At 54.9% G+C, this 17,426-nt stretch overlaps 5 protein-coding genes across 5 annotated transcripts; 2 read left to right on the plus strand and 3 right to left on the minus strand.

The window, feature by feature from the left end:
- The first annotated feature begins 29 nt into the window (after positions 1-29).
- IE81DRAFT_325570 (hypothetical protein) lies at positions 30-3,040 on the plus strand. Its single transcript, XM_025514560.1, has 4 exons — positions 30-1,484; positions 1,552-1,781; positions 1,866-2,700; positions 2,807-3,040. Exons 1-4 carry the CDS (start codon positions 295-297, stop codon positions 2,883-2,885), a joined length of 2,334 nt encoding a protein of 777 aa, XP_025367564.1. The 5' UTR covers positions 30-294; the 3' UTR covers positions 2,886-3,040.
- A 6-nt stretch (positions 3,041-3,046) lies between these two features.
- IE81DRAFT_368295 (hypothetical protein) lies at positions 3,047-9,330 on the minus strand. Its single transcript, XM_025517136.1, has 4 exons — positions 8,590-9,330; positions 7,218-8,491; positions 4,395-7,128; positions 3,047-4,299 (listed from the first exon to the last, which is right to left on the minus strand). Exons 1-4 carry the CDS (start codon positions 8,954-8,956, stop codon positions 3,119-3,121), a joined length of 5,556 nt encoding a protein of 1,851 aa, XP_025367565.1. The 5' UTR covers positions 8,957-9,330; the 3' UTR covers positions 3,047-3,118.
- Positions 9,331-9,560: 230 nt separating this feature from the next.
- Positions 9,561-13,574, plus strand: IE81DRAFT_325572 (hypothetical protein). The gene is made up of 4 exons (XM_025514561.1): positions 9,561-12,290; positions 12,420-12,532; positions 12,668-13,087; positions 13,191-13,574. Exons 1-4 carry the CDS (start codon positions 10,004-10,006, stop codon positions 13,215-13,217), a joined length of 2,847 nt encoding a protein of 948 aa, XP_025367566.1. The 5' UTR covers positions 9,561-10,003; the 3' UTR covers positions 13,218-13,574.
- Positions 13,219-14,550, minus strand: IE81DRAFT_325576 (hypothetical protein). Its single transcript, XM_025514562.1, has 2 exons — positions 14,411-14,550; positions 13,219-14,314 (listed from the first exon to the last, which is right to left on the minus strand). The coding sequence occupies exon 2, from the start codon at positions 14,277-14,279 to the stop codon at positions 13,350-13,352; it is 930 nt and encodes a 309-aa protein (XP_025367567.1). The 5' UTR covers positions 14,280-14,314; positions 14,411-14,550; the 3' UTR covers positions 13,219-13,349.
- IE81DRAFT_221650 (hypothetical protein) lies at positions 13,975-17,325 on the minus strand. Its single transcript, XM_025511052.1, has 3 exons — positions 15,049-17,325; positions 14,411-14,968; positions 13,975-14,314 (listed from the first exon to the last, which is right to left on the minus strand). The coding sequence occupies exons 1-3, from the start codon at positions 17,011-17,013 to the stop codon at positions 14,309-14,311; spliced, it is 2,529 nt and encodes an 842-aa protein (XP_025367568.1). The 5' UTR covers positions 17,014-17,325; the 3' UTR covers positions 13,975-14,308.
- Between the last annotated feature and the right edge of the window lie 101 nt (positions 17,326-17,426).

Here is a 17,426-nt window from a genome sequence, read left to right on the forward strand (position 1 = left end):
TTTTTTTTTTTTTTTTTTTTTTTCCCCGTAGCATACAACCTGCTGCCCGGTCCATCCAATCGCCTCTATTTGTCCCTTCGGAGCACATTACCATCGCACATAGATTGGGCTCTCTCCAGGCTACTGCACGCCTCCTACCATCACTCGGATCATCTTCTGCTCGAGCGCTGGCCAGGTCTTCTGGATGCCCTTCTAAGCTTTCCCCTGCGCGTCATCGCAGCATTGCAAGGGGCTCCACGCAAAGCCTGGGATCCTCTATTCTTTGAGACGCCCGAGTCACCTGACCGAGGCGCCATGCTTTTGGGTCAACCGGTGCCCGTCGATCTCTCTTACTCCGAGTCGCGAAGTCCCGCCGCTCTTCGAAAGAAGCAACGACTGGCGCTCGAGCAGGGTCATTCAGGATCAGCCACCAGACTTGGGGCACTCTCGGCCCCGGCTTCAGCCTTGGCGAATGTCGAAGACGAGCCACACAAGGGTGCTTCTTTCATGCCTTCTAGCGACGCAGCACACTTTGCCCTCGCTCTGCGGGCACTGAATGCCACGCAGGTGATTCGCAATCTTAGCACGAGATCCGAAAACGCCACACTTATTGCCCGTGGACGAAATCTGATTGGAATGCTTGCGGATGTGCTCTCTTTATCGGCTTTGGATCAAGAGGATGATAGCTGGACAGAGTTGGAAATGGTACGAGAGATGAAAGGCGCCTGGTTGGATATTTGCGAGGCGGTTGGTCCCAAGCTACCCTTTTACGGCAGACTCAAGAAGTCCGACGTTGCTAGTAGCGAGGCTGCGGTGGGCCGTGGCTCGGCAGTGCCTCCACATCCCGAAAGCGCAGCGGTGGGCGGGTCAGGCGCTTCCACTACGGGCCCTAGCGCTATCGAGATCTCTGCCAACACCATCCTTGCACGACTTATTCACTTTGCGACCCACTCCGAAGACAGGCAAGTCGTCTTGGCATCTTTGCGAAGCCTTGGTGCTATTGCAGACAATGAGCGCAATGAGCCAATCTTTGGCGACCCTGCCAAGGTGGACGCGGTCGCCAAGAGGTGCGCAGAGCTGCTCGCTGTAAGGGGCGATGCGACACTCACCGAAAGCGCGCTGGACTGCTTGTATCAGCTGCTCAAGAATAACAACAACGCGATCCGACTTGCGGATGGTGGAGTGACGCAGTTGAGGGGACACGCTCCGGACTCGACAGACCCTCAACATCACAGAGAACGACCGAGGGATGTGTCTGGCATGATTAGGCTTTTAATCAAGCAGCTGACGCACAAACGAGCTGTCTGGGACAGGGAAACGCCGAATTCTACGCGCCCGGACCTCTTCAGAAAGTTGTACACCGACGTGCCAACTCGAAGGGCTTATGAGGAGAGGCAAAGAATGGCTTTGAGTGCTCAGCAACAGGGCAGGACGCAAAGGTGGCTCAACAGCAAAGAGCTTGATGATATGAAGTCCTTACCGGAACCGGAGCGACTCTTTACTTGGTGAGTCGGCGCGCTCGATATGGACTGATCGGCGTGCAATGTCTGACGTTCTCACGCCCTTGCACAGGTTGCGAGCAGTCTACGAGTTGAAGCCTGGCTCCGAAGTGTCTCAGATGGAGGTCTGGACCACTTATAGAGATCAGTTCTCGCCGTTCTTGCAGCATCCCAACATTTCAGCCTTGATTCCTCCTGCAGACGTGATCCGACAAGTCTCGCACGTGTTCAGCGGGGCTTCTGCAATCGTCCATGGTGGCAATGTGTTTGTCATAAGCGGCATCGATCTCAAGGACAGGTCTTGTGAGTACGTCATAGGACGATGGAGAGCGGACAGCACCTCAATGCGCTATGCTGACCGCCATTTGCGTCTCACTTCGGGAACAGATGCGCGCCGCTTCGAGTGCAAATGGCGGCAGTGCACCAACAGAGCGTGTGCCAGTCACGACGACCTTGCTGTTCACGTTCACTGCGCGCACGCAACGCCAGCAGCTCGAGGGCGCTGCGGCTGGCTGACATGCTCTTACGCACTGCCTCCCGACTTGGAAGCGAGCTCTGCCGTCACGCTGCTTCGCTCTCACATCAAGGCGCACTTGCCTTCTGCAGAGCCAGCATTTGATCTGAAGGAAGATCGAGAACGCTGGATTGCTTACCAGACCATCCAGCCTTCCAAGCCGCTGGATCGATCTAGCATCGTAGAGCAGACGGACGGTGGTCGAAGGGTAGGAGCAGAGTTGGCAACTTTGAAGCGCAAATTGGTACTTGGCAGGGGCACAATCGACCGGCCTGACGCTGTACCTTTTGTCGTGACGAGGACGCCGATGGATGCAACGAGCGGGGCACCGCTGGGCGTAGCTGCAACAGCCGCCCTGGTCCTGCGCCTCTTGGCCCGAGCATCTTCCACCATCCTCACCAAGTCTGGCGTGCAAAGATCCGAAATGGCCAGCACGACATTGACAGGTCTGGACGCCTCTTTGGCTGGCGCAGAAGAGAATGCGGAAAGATTTGGTCTGCCATTACCCCCTGCGACTGCTGCAGGGAACGTCAGCCAAAGTGTTCGCCCGAGCGTGGAAGGAAGCCGAACTAGGATCGCTGCAGAGGGTGCTTCTTCCGGCAGACCGGCGACTTGGGAGATCAAGGCTGCTGAGCACATCATGGATGCGCTCGTGGATGCTGAGGACGAGCTGATGAGCATCGCTTCGTCCAACGATATCTTGACCGGGTGAGTGAAGAGCAGTCGATTGCAAATTCAGCGACCGCGGCACAAACAATGTATGCGTCGCTGATGGACTTGTGCCGAACTCCTTTTGCTTTGGAATCCGTCGCAGCATACTCAACGATATTCTGGTCACTCTGCAGCCGGTAGCTGTCGCATCTCTATTGTCCAGCGCCGACAGCGACGCATAGCGCGCAAGTCTTACCACCTTGTCACATGACCCTTGTCAGACTTCCGAGCCGCCAGGCGCTTTTGTACGAATATGGCAAGCGAATCGAAGCACCGTCTTTGAACTGTGCAAAGCCGGGCCACTCTCTCGAATCTGGGTGCCTAGTGTCAAACATGCGTGCATTTTTTTTTTTTTTGAAATAAGGGCAAAGGTGACGGGTCAGATTGCGTACAAATACCAAAGCACCACATGCCCTCAACCTTCGGGTCTCTCGTCAACGATGACCTTAAAAGGTACCTGAACGCGAGCTCTCATCTCTAGCGCTTGTCTCGCAGCAGCAGCAGCAGCAGCAGCAGCAGCGTCGGCCGAATGCGAATCCTTCGCTTCGACGCCGGCGCCGTAGAAATGTTGGCGCGAGTCGGATGAGAAGCCTCTGCTTTGGAAAGTGGGACATTCCTCGATGACGGCGATAAAGTTGTATTGACCCTTTGCGAGGAAGGTGAGGCCAGCACTGAAGTGACCTTTTTGATCGGGCAGTACGGGCCAAGGCGAGATGTTGCCGGTCAAATTGCCAGAAGTCACGAGGATGTTGGCCAGGAGCGGATCGTTGGACTGTTGTTGCTGTTGCTGCTGTGGTTGCTGTTGTTGTTGCGCGGAGAAAGCGGAAGCAGAATCGGAAGAGCTGCTCAAAAATGATGAGGATGATGCTGCAATAGGAATCAAACGATACGTCAAGCGCAATTTGCGCGCGCTCTCGTTACGCATTGTGCCGACAATGTCGATGTACGTCTCTGCTGTAGTGCGCAGCGTCCGCTCGCTCAACTCTGTGCGCACCTTGGATGCGGATCGCACACCGTTGTTGAGCGTACCATTAGTACGCTGAACGCCCTCATTTGCATCTTTCTCGGATGACAATCGTCCATTCGCCTCCTCAGAACCGACCAGTCCATTTTCCTGCACAGCGTCTCCACCTGCGAATGCCGAGATATGCAGTGAAAGCGAGAGAGGGTCCTGGCGCAGACATTGAAGGTGATCATCAGCGACCATCAACGATGAGAGATCGATGTAGCCTTTTCTTCCAGTACTCCTGTCGATCCATCTCGCACTCGAACTTCTAGCATTCGTGGACGCTCCTTCAAGAGACGCGTGTTGATTCGCTCCCCCGATGCCATCAGATAGGACGGCAGACGCGCGTTCCCTCCAACCAGAAAGCTTTGCCACAATATCTTGCGCAAGCCAAAATCTAGCTCGCGCGACGGCCTGCTCGGACGGCGATGATTTGGATTTGGGCACGACGAATTGGCGCGAGGATAGAGAAGGGATGGGTCTGTCCAGCTCTTCTGTCGAAATGTCCAGCCTTGGAAAGGGAAAGACGATCTGAGCTCGCGCATTTTGAGGAAGGGATCGTCGGACTCGAAGCTTGGAGTGATAGGCTTCTGCAGCGCGCGGAACACAGCACATGAACAAGTTCAGCACTTCATAACTCTCGATCGCTTACCTGCCTGACTAAGGGGCACTTGTCCAGACTCACCATCTTTGAGGGAAACGACAACTTCCACATTATTGCGGTGCGCATTGACAATAGGAAAAGAGACGAGGCATTCCTTGTCCGGTCTGCCTTGGAGCAATCTCTCAAACAACTTGGCATCAGCCAAGCCGTCAGGCAAACCGCCTCCCGCCCTTTCCAGCGCCTTGAGTCCATCCGCCAAAGTCCTGACCGCTTCGTAAGGTCTGAGCGTCTTCACCTCCAGCTTGCCCAGCTCAACAACGGGTAGGACAGTGATGGCTAGCGGTACGCTCAGTCTTCGATGATACCAATCGCGCGCTTCGTCCGTTTGTAATCCACCTCTTCCAGGTCCGTCGACGTAGGCATAATCCGCAAAGATGCTCAGATGCGTACAGCCTACGCGCGCTCTCACGTCCACCTGCAACTCGCGCGTCTCGCCGGGTGAGACCTGGTGCTTTGCGTGCCTAGGTGAGAGCGAATAGCTGAGCACGGGTGAGCGCAGCAACTTATCCTCGGCCAAAAAAGCCTGCGAAGAGTTCAGTTCTCCTTCGTTGAGCTCCTTCTTCATCTTTTCGCTCAGATTGTCCATAAAAGACAGACGAATCCAATCCACCGGTAAAGTTCCCGCATTCAACACCTGCAACCTGATCGTGGTTATTTCGCCATCTAGGAGGACGAGGGAGCCGTGGGGCGTGGAGGCGCTTTGAAGGACGAGCAGAGGTTGGGGGTCGACCACTTGACAAGAAACAATCTTGCTGCTGGGGGTCGAGACGATTTTCTTGTTGGTCACATCAGCACTAGTTGAACTTTCGTTGCGTTGTAAAGCAGCAGCCATTCTAGCCTGAGCAAGAACGAGGGGTCTAGCATCTAGTCCCGTAGCCTTGATCTTCAAGCGCCTATCGTCCAATTCGTTACTCTGAGCAATCTGCACCTTGTCCTTTGCGTCTTTGTTGAGTACCCTGAAGCTACGAGGCGCGCATCCCGATAGCGCAATACTGCATCCCCTGGCGCGAGTCGTGCCCACTTTGGTCGGTGTGCCCGTGAGGAGAATCTGATGCGTGGACAAGGGCGGCATGACGATCCCTCTCAATTCGTCCGGCACAAAATCTGCACCGCTAGTCTCCAGCTTGATACAATCTATTTCCAAGCCGACGGAAAAGGTATTTTGCAAGGTGACCACGAACCCGCAAGGTTCGTCGCACACCGCCGCCATCTTTGTCCCTGCAGCGTTTACAGACTCCGTGTTTGCCGGATTGCCTGACATTCCGCTGGATCCGTGATTCCAGAAAAAGGGATTGTCGAGTCCGGCCGGCGCATTGAGCTGCAATAAGTCTGGCGCATTCTCGCCAGAGCCGTTCCTAATCTCGTGTGCAGGTCTCGTGAACGTCTTTCGTTCGGGATCGATAGGAATAGCCTCAATATCGACGACCGGTTCAGGTGGGCCCCAGTACTTGACCTTGAGTGTCCTGCTGCCTCTTTCCAGCCTCGCATCTTGCGTCGCTTTGTGGATGGCCGCAATCAAATGAGCTTGTTCGGACGGTGCCAATAACCAATGGAAATCCCTGAGCAGCAAAGAAGCAAAGAACACAGCCGACGTTTCATCGCCTAGCATCTCGCAAATGCCTATCGTGTCGCGCAACAGAGCCATCTGCTGCTCGGCCCAGCCGAACGGCGCCTCGTCTTGTAATAACGAAACGCCAGAGATGCTTTCCGCGCGGCTCGATCCAAGTCCTTCCAAGCTCGCTTGAGCACCCCAAGAAGCCCTGACGCCAGCTGCATGTCGCAAGTATTCCCTCTTTGCTGCTCCTTCCGGTCCTTCTGCCTCCTCCTCCTCCTCTGATCCTCCATCGTCCTCCCTCAAATCTGAGACTAGCTCGTCGAATCTCAAATATCTGGACAGAAAGTGTTCCCTAGAGATGTGTTTGGTGGTTGGTACGTCGGTGCTGATGCCGTGCACATCCAGTACCCCCTGAGCAAGAGCCAGCACGTTCCAAGCAGCTCCCTTCTCCGGCTGGATTGCATAAGCTTCGTCGCACACCTTGCGGGCAATCTCTAGCGTGCGCACTACGTCGTCCGAATAGGAACTGACAAAGGGTCTATCTGCAAAGGACCTATCTTGCTGTGCTGCAGATCTGTCCGTGATGGTTCTGGCAAACATGCCGAGCAGGACCACCTGCATCTGTCTGAGCAAGTACGTCTCTCTCCTAGCGAACCCAATGCATCCAAACACGCTAGCCGACGAGCTCAAAATGAAGATCTGATCGGCAGGTTTGAGCGCCGCAAAGCTGTGCGTCAAAGCTTGCGAAGCTGGCGCTGCAATCTCGTACCTTTGAATGTTGCAAGCCGTCGAGTGTTGAATGTAGGTCGCGGTGGTTGGACGCGTAGTCTCTGCCAGTACGGGCGGTATTCCTCCATAAATCATTTGGTCGAACGCTTCGCCATTATATCCACCGCTGGCCCAAATTGCCAGCAAGAAGCGAGAATACGCCAAGCATGCGCTGGCGTGGATCAGCGGATGCGTATAGTCTCGCGGCGAATCAGCCGTCACGAATTTGGCAGGCTCCAAGAGGTAAGAAAGAGGAGCTAGACACTTGGAGTAGATCTGGATGGCTAGAGCATACGCTTCGGCGATATCGGCCCACGGCGTACCCGCAAACGGTTTCTCGTTTGTTCCATCCCTTTCCTTTTCCGATCCCTTCTTGTCCTTTTCTTTGACTGTGCTGGTTGAGCTACCTCCCGGTAGCGAAGAGGCCGGAGCCTTTGATGCAACGAAGAGCAAGGGTCAACACGCGTAAGCACAAGCCGGCAACGACAAGGTTGCGTGAGGTCTATTCGAACCACACCCACCTTTTCTTCCACGCTTCCGCCCATCCGTCTAACAAGCACTCTGGCAACCGCCCAACCTTCCAGAGCTCCAGCGTACCAGACCGCATCCGCCCCTCCTGCCAAAGCTCTCTCTCTTCCGATAGCTCCCAAAGCCGTATCATACCCGCTCAAAGCGCTCCACAAATCTCCACAAAGCAGAGCAGCATCGGCCTTGACTTTGGAAAATCGTCCCAAGCCGTGCGGACCCGTCAGTCCCACGCTTTGTCTCTTGATCGACTTGCGAACTTTGTTCGAGATGGCTGACGAAGAGGCGGATGTGGATGAGGCGGAGGATAGAGCAGCAGTGGCGAGTGCGCCCCCTGCGACGCTGGAGGATCCGGGACTTGAAGATTGCGACGCTGCCGAAGAGTCGACTGTGCCAGTAGATTTGGATGAGGAGCTAAAAGAGCTGAAGAAGGCCGATGCGCGCGAAGTGGCGCTGGTTGGCGAGGTCAGAGGGCCCGGGGAAGTGGGCGCATGCTGATGGGGCAAGGGTATGCTCAATGGACTGGAGACGGTTCCCATATCGCCCGTAGGTGACACGGGACCGCGATGCATTATCTCTTGACCAGCAGACGCCTTTCCCTCGCCCCTGTAGCCCGAGTCTCCTGATCTCGAGCCGGACGAAGATCCTAGAGCGTTGACCAGCGTCTCTCGAGGTGTTTCGAGCGGCGTGCCTTGCAAAGCATCCACCGCCAATTGCAAGTTGTCCACCACCTGAGCTATAAACTCCGGCAAGAGGGTGCGCAGATAAAATTTCACATCCTTCAAATCGGCCCTCACTGCTGGAAAGACGACTAAATCCTGCACGTCTCTTCCCGTAAAACCTCCAGATGAAGCGCGCTTAGATCGTGAAGGGCTAGAAGTAGAAGGGCTAGATGTCTTTGCGCTGTTTCCCGAGAGATCATACCCTCGCACACTTCCAGATCCAGCTTCGTCCTCATCCTCTTCCTCCTCAGTCTGATCGTTGACCGCAGCCATGAGGGAGCTCAGATCCATCGTTTGAGGCCTGACAGCGCCAATATCGAATGCCCACACGCGATGACTCAAAGCGTAGGGATGGTCCCTCTTCAATCTCGTCGGAGCTCTTTCCAACGCATGTCGATGTCTCCCATCCGAAGTTGATGTTCCCAATCCCAATACGCCCAGGACTTGCCGATGCACGCTAAAAGGAGATAGGAAATCATGCGATGAGTCATACCAGGTGATGAAGGAAATGTGAACCTCGCCCTTTTTGCCCAAGGGCGTGTTGCTGCCTGTGCATCGATTTGAAAGAAGCGCCGCATCACACAGCGTGCGACGTGTCAGCTCTACCTCTGAAAGGATAGCATACGTGCGATCCTTCTCGACTCACCCACTCTTCTAGCCCCATTCTTGCTCGGAGGCAAATCGCTCAACCTGACATTCTCAAAGTATTTGACTGCCTTGCTCCATCTTTCAAATTCCTCTTTGGGCACATGCGGATGAGCAGGTACGAGGAGGATGTTGATCATCGCAGGGGAGCAGAAAGACTTTTCGCCCACAGCTTGGGAAGAGTCTGATTCGTCGAGATTTGCACCGAAGCCGCTCATCGAGGTGGATGTGGTGGGCGTGGATACGTGCGAGGAGGAGATGGAGGTCTGAGAAGCTTGAGAAGAGAGAGAATGCGATGCACCATGCCCGTTTCCATGTCCATGTTCATGCCCCTGACCTGGGCCATGTGTTGATTGAGCCCGTCTCATATTGGCTGTGGATGAAGCGCTCGACGAATTAGGTGAACAAGGAAGAATGGTCGGTCGATCGGTCGTGCAGCGCGGTGCGAGCGAAGGATGGGCGGCGTCCAAGTGCGCGGGTGTTAGACCTGTTGCATCTTACTCTCGCGCGCGGAGAAGAGACGCTATCTTCGCCGGTCTACCTCGCGCTGTGAGACTCTTGGCGTTCCGGGTGTCGTTGATATGGCGGGCAGCCGCGCTGTGCCTGCGAACCGTGAATGAAAGGATTGGTAGATGGTGATGAGGTACAAGCCAAGTAGCCCTTGAGTGGAGTCTTGCATCACGAATCACTCTGAGTAGCTCTGCTCGGCTTTCACAGCCAGCATTGCCCGCGTGTATGCACGACGTTGCTGCTGGATGTGAGTTTTGAGACTCGGTGCTGCATGCTTGTATATATAGCGGCGACTCACGTGATTCTCTACGGGCTGGGATGCGCACTCCTTTTTGTCGTACGAGAAGCCTGCCCGGATGAGCGAGGTGGAGCACATATATGCGCAACGCAACAGAAGATCGAAAGCGAAGCGACAAATCACGAATGCAAATCACAATGCATCTCATGGCTGTAGGTAACTCTGATTCACTCACGGCTCACGACTTTCAGATTCAATTCACTGATTGGGTGCCTTGTTCCAGCAGGCAAGGGAAAGCTCATCACACGAGATGCGCTCTTGACTCGATCGTTGAAGCATCGCATATCTAGTTCGCGAGGTGTGCGACTCAATCACCATTCGTTTCTGCTCTTCTTCAGCACGACTAGCTGTCCCCATCCTGAGGCTGGCAAAGTCACCGCTTGCCCATCTCTTGTTGGGCGTTTGCTTCTCCCCTCCTTTGCCTTTTGGTCTTCACTCCATCTTCAACAAGGGGAACTCACGAGACTGTGATAGTCGTGGATCCACCGCATTCGGCTCCACGCATCTCAAGAGGGCCGGTTCCTGATCAAAAGATTCTCATCCAAAGCAACAAGCGGTGTTGCATCCTGTCACCATTCCCAGCCGCTGCCTCAGAACCTCGGTCACAATGTCACGTCCATCCAGCACCTCTGCCTCCTCGTCCGAAACAACGTTGTTCGCCTCTCTTCTCTCATCTCCAAAGACTACACTGGCCATAGTAGCTCTCGGCTCGTCTTTGTTGACTGCTGGAGCCATGTGGAGCGTGCAGAGCTCTCATAGATCATCCAGACGACGAGAGTTGGAGAGGAGAGCCAAGAGGGGCGTCGCGGGCAGAATCGCATCCCTAGGCGGAGATGGGCCTAGTGGGGAAGCATCTACTTCTACAGTCGGTCGTGCGCATACATTAAGCGAGAAGGATCCGAAGAAAGGGCAGAGAGATGCGATTGAGAAAGGAGGTGCACACTCGCATTTCAGAGGACACGTCCAGCATTGGAGGGGCGCGGAGGAGCAGCAGGAAGGAGAAGGAGATGGAGATGTGTCGGTGGATGGTGGAACGCCTCGATATCTTATGCAGAGCCAGCACCTCCCTTCCTCCTCGTCTGGTCATCACTCTCACCATCTCTCTGCTTCGATCTCATCTCAACTCCACCCGCTCCACTTCTCCGCCTCCGCCTCTTCGCTCTCCCACCTCAAAGGCTCTTCGCAGCGTCGACAAGCAGGAACTTCAAGCAACAAAGCTGCAAAGTCGTACGACGAGTCGTTGATCAAGGAGCAACTTGCTCGACACTATTCATTCCTGGGCGATCAAGGCATGCGAGCTCTGAGGGAAGCGTTTGTAGTGGTGGTAGGTATGGGTGGGGTGGGATCCATGTGCGCGCTCTCCCTGGTACGTTCAGGCGTAGGAAACATTCGGATCATAGATTTCGACCAAGTCAGCCTTTCCAGTCTGAATAGGCACGCAGTAGCTCAACTTTGCGACGTGGGCATGTCCAAAGTGTCCGTTTGTGCCAATCATTTTGCCAAGATAGCTCCTTGGGTACACGTAGAAGCCATCAATCAACTCTTTTGCGCAAAAGATGCGGAGGATTTACTGGGAGCTGCGTCTGTGCAATGGGACGCAAAGAGGCCCACATACGTGGTGGATTGCATTGATAATTTGGATACGAAAGTGGACCTCATCGCGTACTGCTACAGAAACGGCATCAGGTGTTTCAGCTCCATGGGAGCGGGTGCTAAAGCAGATCCCAGCAGGATCCAGATTGCGGATCTGAACGACACAAAGGAAGATCCGCTTTCTAGGCACGTGAGGAGACGGTTGAGAGCGATGGGAATTCCCAAATTGCCAGAGAAGCCGACGACGGGGAAGAGGAAGGAGCAGGTGGGCAAGAGTGAAGAGCAGTCGGCAGAGGTGGCGAAAGGCAAGCAAAGCGCGGGTCGAAAAGAGGACGAGAAGAAGGCGGGCAGTGCTGCTGCTAAGAGTGATAAGAAGGCCAATGATCTGGTCGAGAGTAGTTCAGCTTCCTTCAGCGCTCAAATCGACGCAGCTGCCCGCTCCCTCTCCGGCACGCTCTCTCCGCGCAAGAAACCGTTTAACGACAAGGAGAACAAGTCTCCTCCTAGCGCTTATCCACTCCCGAGCCCTTTTGCGCTTTCTTCAGGCGAGCGAGGGGCAGACCAAGGAAGGGTGCAAGAGAGACATATGAGAAGAGCTTCGAGCGCCTCGAGCGTTGGATCGGCCAATGTGGGTTATTGGACACCTGTGGGAACGCCTGGAACGCCTGGGGCTGTCCGTGTCGAGCTGGACGAAGAGGGTCTGGAATCTCTGGACGAGGCGGAAGGGAAGGGGGTGCTAGAGGAGGAGGATGGAGACACGACTCTTCGCGGTTCTGACGATGAGATGGATGACCAGCATCAGAAGGAGCAAGAGGAAGCAGAGGGCAAAGTGAATAAGCTTCGACCCTCTCCTTCACCGCCACCTTTTTTGACACCAGACGCTGCTGGTGCTGGTGAAAGGAGAAGATCGTCGTTGAAGGAATTGAATGCCAGTCCCCTCTTGTCACCTGCAAACCAAGCGTCCAGCGACAGATTTGCAACGCGCAATCCGCTCTCCCGCACCGCTTCTGCTTCGACTAGGACCCATCCCGAGGCATCCAGCTTTGATAGCATCTCTCGCGCTGTACCCGCATCTTCATCACAGCAAATATCCGACTCTCTTTCCTCCTCCACTTCCAACTCGAATTCGAAAGCGCACCAATATGAAAAGGACGCGCCGATAGGTATCCCGGTCGTCTTTTCGACGGAGACCAAATCGGACGTCGGGTTGCTACCCTTGGATCAGAAAGAGTTTGAGAGGGGTAATGTGGAGGAGTTGGCTGTGCTCAATGACTTTAGAGTCAGGATTTTGCCCGTCCTTGGTGAGTCAGACTGTACCATGGTCAGGATTTCCTGGCAAGAGGGTAAGCCTGCAGCATTGTCCAGCTGCGAATTTAATTTGATGATCCACCTCTTTTCCCTCTCCACGATTCTCGTCGCGTTGCTTGTAGGACCTATACCTAGCATGTTTGGATTGGCTGCTGCTACGTACGTCATTTGCGAAATTGCTGGGAGACCTCAAGAACCTTTTGCGAGCAAGCCTTCTCGGAAAATGTTTGAGCGTGTAAGTTTTTTTTCTTTTGCTGCTCAGTCGATCGACTGCACACGATCGAGTCGCCCTACAAGTCTTTCCCCGTTTTCTCTTGCTTACCAACGAAGAACCTTGATATGATCTCGCGTTTGTCCTTCTTGGCTTTAGATGTCGTTCGACTTGGAACATTCGGAGCGCAAATATCCTTTGCAAAATTCTTTCGCGCAACAGCAAAGGCAGCAGCGCTCAGCAGGACACTCTGACAAACCTGCGACGTTTGAAGGAGGAGGAAGAGAAGGAAAAGCAGAAGGTCAAGGTCCGCGTAGATCTTGGTTCAGCATCGAAGATGTTCAGTACCTCTACGAAGAAGTCTTTCATCAGAGATCCGTGGTCGCTCCATTCGAGACGCCCAGCAAACCTTTTTTATTGCGATGGGATAGCACCATTCCGCTCGCTTTCAACAATGTCGCCGTCTTTTCTAGGGATCAGGCAAAGAGGCATATGCAAGAGGTGCTTGGTAAAGGCACTTCGCCTTGGGAAGTGTGGGGAGATGAGGCGGGAGAAATGTTCAAGAGGCGTATGGCAGAGGTCAGTCTCCTCCTCGACTTGCGCGAGCGCGAGAAGTCAGACTTGCGATTGGATGTTCGAGGCTCACATCGTGTCCGCACCTTGCTTCTCGCTGCGCGCGCAGGAACAACGAATGAACTTGTTCAGGTGACCTTCGCAGGCGCCACGCTGTCCTGATCGCACGTAAGTAGTTGTACAGCTGGTCATTTTTCGAATGGAAGCAAGTGTCAGGGAATCTCATTGCCAATGTCCACACAATCATCGAGCATGTGCATGGCCATTGCTACGAGTTTCTATGCCTGTGCGCGCATTCTTGTACGACGTCAAGAAGCCCTCCTCCGCCAGCACTGCCGGCTCCAGTCGTCTTGCGCAAAGACATCGCAGCATCGCAATCTGCAGCAACGTCCGAATGGTGCGCTTGGACTTGGGATTGCGTCGAGTGCTCGGCATGACGCTTTGCGTTCGCGTGCGCAAAAGGCGCAGACGTCGGCTGAACACTGGTCTGATGGGGCGAGGAGGGCGGAGAGTCATCGTGCAACAAGTCGTGCAGATCTTTCCACGTGTACCTGTCTAGCTGACCATCCATCGTAAAGTCGAAGGGATCGTGATGCGCTGCTGCGGCTGCTGATGTGTGAGCAGAAGGAGCAGCAGTGGCAGACGAGGCGTTGGTCTGCGGAGAACTGGGCCGGGAGGTAGAGCTTTTGTGGGACGAGCCGTGCACATCTCTCCACGCGTACTTGTCTGACCGATTCTTGACCAGCGTCAAGTCGGTCGGATCGTGGATCCTTGCGTGCTGGATTTGCGCACGTGCTACGTTGCCGCCTTCGCTGGATGATGAAAGCGGCGATGCCCCAGGCGAGGGCCGACTGCGCATTGGCTGTACGGGTCTTGTAGATGCCTTTCTCAGCGTCTCTACTGACACTTCTGCAGGTCTTTTTGCGCTCGGAAAAGCGCCGCCTTGCAAAGGCGCGGTGACCTCGCGCGCTGTGGGGGACTCCTGCGCAATGGTCTGCTTCGAGACGCGTTCTCTGCTCGATGAGGCATCCTTCTTCGATGCGCCGCGCGCTGCATTGTCAATCTCCGTCCGAGGAATCTCCCTGGCAGCACCGATGCTCCTTTCGAAGCCCAAGCCACCAGGCGGTTGAAAGCGTCTTCTCTTACCTCCAAAACCTCCGAGCGGCATTGCTGGTCGAAGGGGTCGAATTTGAGCCATTGGTGGGATTCTTGGCATTTGGCCACTCATCATGGCTTCCTTTGCATGCAGTGCGGAGGGGGAGGGGGGGGGGTAAAGTCTAATTTTTGTCAAAGGCGTCACTCGCACTATGCACCAGTGCTGCAACTCACACTTGTCCAGGGGCCCCTGACTGGACGAGGTTTGCTGATCTCCTTGCCTACATGTTCTGGCTTGATGAAACCATCTTCATCCAGATGGTTGGTCTGGACCAGCCTTCCGTAGCCGGCCTTGCGCGGTCGAGTGGGAGGTGCAATCTCTTTGATCCTGAATACTTGGCGCACTTCATTGATGTACACGGGATGGAACTTGTCAGAGAGATGCACAACGTGCTCGTTTGGTTTGACCTCTGGCTGATGCGCAGCAGTTGGGCAATTGTCTAGCGTCCGTGTGCCTTGTGCCGTGTATGCTGTTACCAAGCAAGCGGGGCGTTCCGGATGTTTCGGATCTGCAGAAGGCGAGAAGTTGTGCTGCACAATGACCGAGTCGGGCTCTTGTCCACCGTGAAATTCCTCAAAGTGCTTCTTGATCGAATGTGCCAACGCCCATTGAGGCTCTGGCTTGCTTATAGTGTGATAGTCGATGATGACCCTTTTCTGTAGCCGCGCGGTCGATCCGTGTAGCTCTCGCCGAAATTGCTTCTTCATCACAGACTTTACCTGCACAGATCGCTTGGTGATCAGGTAGTGCATTGGCGTCAGCCTGAGCTCATGCCGAGCATCGTCGCGAGTGCGACGCCAAGTCAACGTACCCGATGCATGCGATGATTTTCGCTCGCAAGTCCATGGTGGTCTGGGGGCAAAAGCGATGCTCGGGGCGGGCTCCGAAGTAGGTGAGCAAGCTCGTCAGGCTCGAAATGGTTGTCGAGCGGCGAAAAGTGATGATACGCAGGACTAGCTGGATCAGATTCGTGGTGCGCAGTCTCCGGCACGATTTGGTTGTGGCTCGTAGCTGCATTGATTCCAGCAGATGCATGACTCGACGAGACGGGATCCGTGTGCGCAGCGTGACCTTGACTCTTCGGACTTGTCGATGGGCTGTGCAGCCATGCCGCTAGGTCCGCGTCGTAGTCGCCAACAATATGAGGGAAGTGAAAATCGTCTGCTGGAGGCGGAGATGCAGCTGCGTGGGCGTTGTTGGCATCAGAATGAGTCGGCGAACCTGTGTGCCAGGTGATGACTGGTCTGTAGGACGATTGAGGAGAAGGCGAGCTGAGCCCTGGGTTGCTTTCATGATTTGGTGAGGCCGCAACATCAGAGGAATGTGAGACACGTTCCAGGGTTGCAGGTGGTCCGTGGCCTTGAGCAGTCATACTTGCTCGTTCTACTTCGCCCGCACTTGTGCGTCCGCGATGGTTCGATAACGTCCAGAGTCTAATATCGTGCGCAGCAGGCACTGGCCTTAGGGAACCTGAGCCCACATGAGCAAGCGCAGCCCCCTCCGTTGGAGTCTGAACAGTGCGGGTCTTGCGCTGAGGGGCAAAGTTGTCTGCGCCGCCGAGCTTGGGCCGCTTTTGTGTCCCTGAGGATTCTGCGGTGAAGCTGCCCCTTTTGCCCCGAGGTACCTTTGGCTGCGAGAGATGCATGTTGGTACTCTTCTCGCCCGTCGAAGCTGAGCCCTTTTGAACTGCCGAAGATGCAGCGACGACTTCTGATGCTTGTGAAGATTTGGCGATGAACCTGCCTCCTTCCCCCCGAGGTCTTTCTGGATGCAAGAGCTCAAGTCTAGGTGTCGTCTCGTCAGTGGGAGCTGAAGTCTCACCGGTCATACCCGGCTGTTGGGAAGCTGATTTGCCCGGCCCCTCTGCCGACGCAAGTTTTCCCTCCAGCAGCGCGTTGACTCGTAAGAGTTGTCTATGAAGCACCGGATCTCTAGGCGTCTCGAGTTGAGATGTTCGTTTGTTCGGATCAAATCTTTTGCGAAACGCCTCCTTGTACCCCAATTGCCTCTCCTCTGCTCGAAGGGGGTTTCCCTTGTGTTTTCTCACATCCGGCGCGGACTTCATGCGTTTCAGGGCAAGTCCTGTTAGCTCTTTCTTTCTATCGATGGCCGCCTCAACACTGGTGGGCAGTGCTTCCTCGTCCAGATGCCTCGAGTCAGCGATTCTGGGAAAGGCTGTCACTTGCGCAGAGGTGCGCGCCTCGCTGTGGCGATCGACTCCATGAAAGACGTCTTCGGAATATACTCTGGATTTGCTGAAGAAGCGATGCCCCTTCGCCATAGGTATGCGATGGATCAACCTGTTCTGCTTATCGCGAAAGACGTATCGACGGTCTCCCTCGACGATCAACTTGGCTCTGAAATGAGTCTTGGGTTGGAGCCTGTTGCCCCCCTTGAAACCAGCCATCGCTTTGACTTGTGTCACGCCGGGATAGTCCTCGAGGTACTCCATCGCGCTTTTGGCCATGGCGTGGCGTGTCGTAGGGTTCGTGACGTCCGAGGGAAGGTGTATTTCAACACGTTTAATAAGCTGGGCCGACCGCCAATTGCCTTGCAATGCGACTTTTCCATGAGGGGCGCTCAAGCTCTTGAGCGCACTCAGAAAGCAGAGGGGCGAGCATGTGTCGTTCGTGCAGGAGGCATGCCGGCGCAATAGAATAACGGCAGCCAGAAGACTGGCCGCGCACAACATCAACTTCAATCCACGGCTCCAGGTGCTGCAGTGTCCGCTTTGAAAGCTACCTTGCTTGATCACCATGGTAAAGGTAGAAGCCATGTCGGATCTGGACTTTTCGCATACGCTCGTAAAGCCTATGTGCAATGCTAAAGGAGGTCAGCCGATGACGGCCTGTCGAGAAACATCCACGTACCGATTGCGCCTGCGCAAGACACGTGTGCCAGTCGCTAATGATGCAAAGACCGGTCAGCCCGAGCCAGCAAGCAACCATAAGCGTGTAGAGGGGAAAGAAAAAAGTGTCAGGAATTTGAAGAAAGAAGAGAGCAAGTCAGTAGATATGCGCGAAGTCATTCTTTTCGACATGGGATCCGATCATGTTTTGCCACCCTGTTCCTATGCCTTGGGCAAATGGGCGCACATTGCCACGATCTGTCTGGCCGACGCGCCCCTGGTGTAGCCGAAATCTGTTTGAAACGTGTATTTCCGGCCCCCTCCACCGCAAAAGCTGCTTC

This window comes from Ceraceosorus guamensis, assembly GCF_003144195.1.
Source record: "Ceraceosorus guamensis strain MCA 4658 unplaced genomic scaffold IE81scaffold_68, whole genome shotgun sequence".
NCBI lineage: Eukaryota > Fungi > Basidiomycota > Exobasidiomycetes > Ceraceosorales > Ceraceosoraceae > Ceraceosorus > Ceraceosorus guamensis.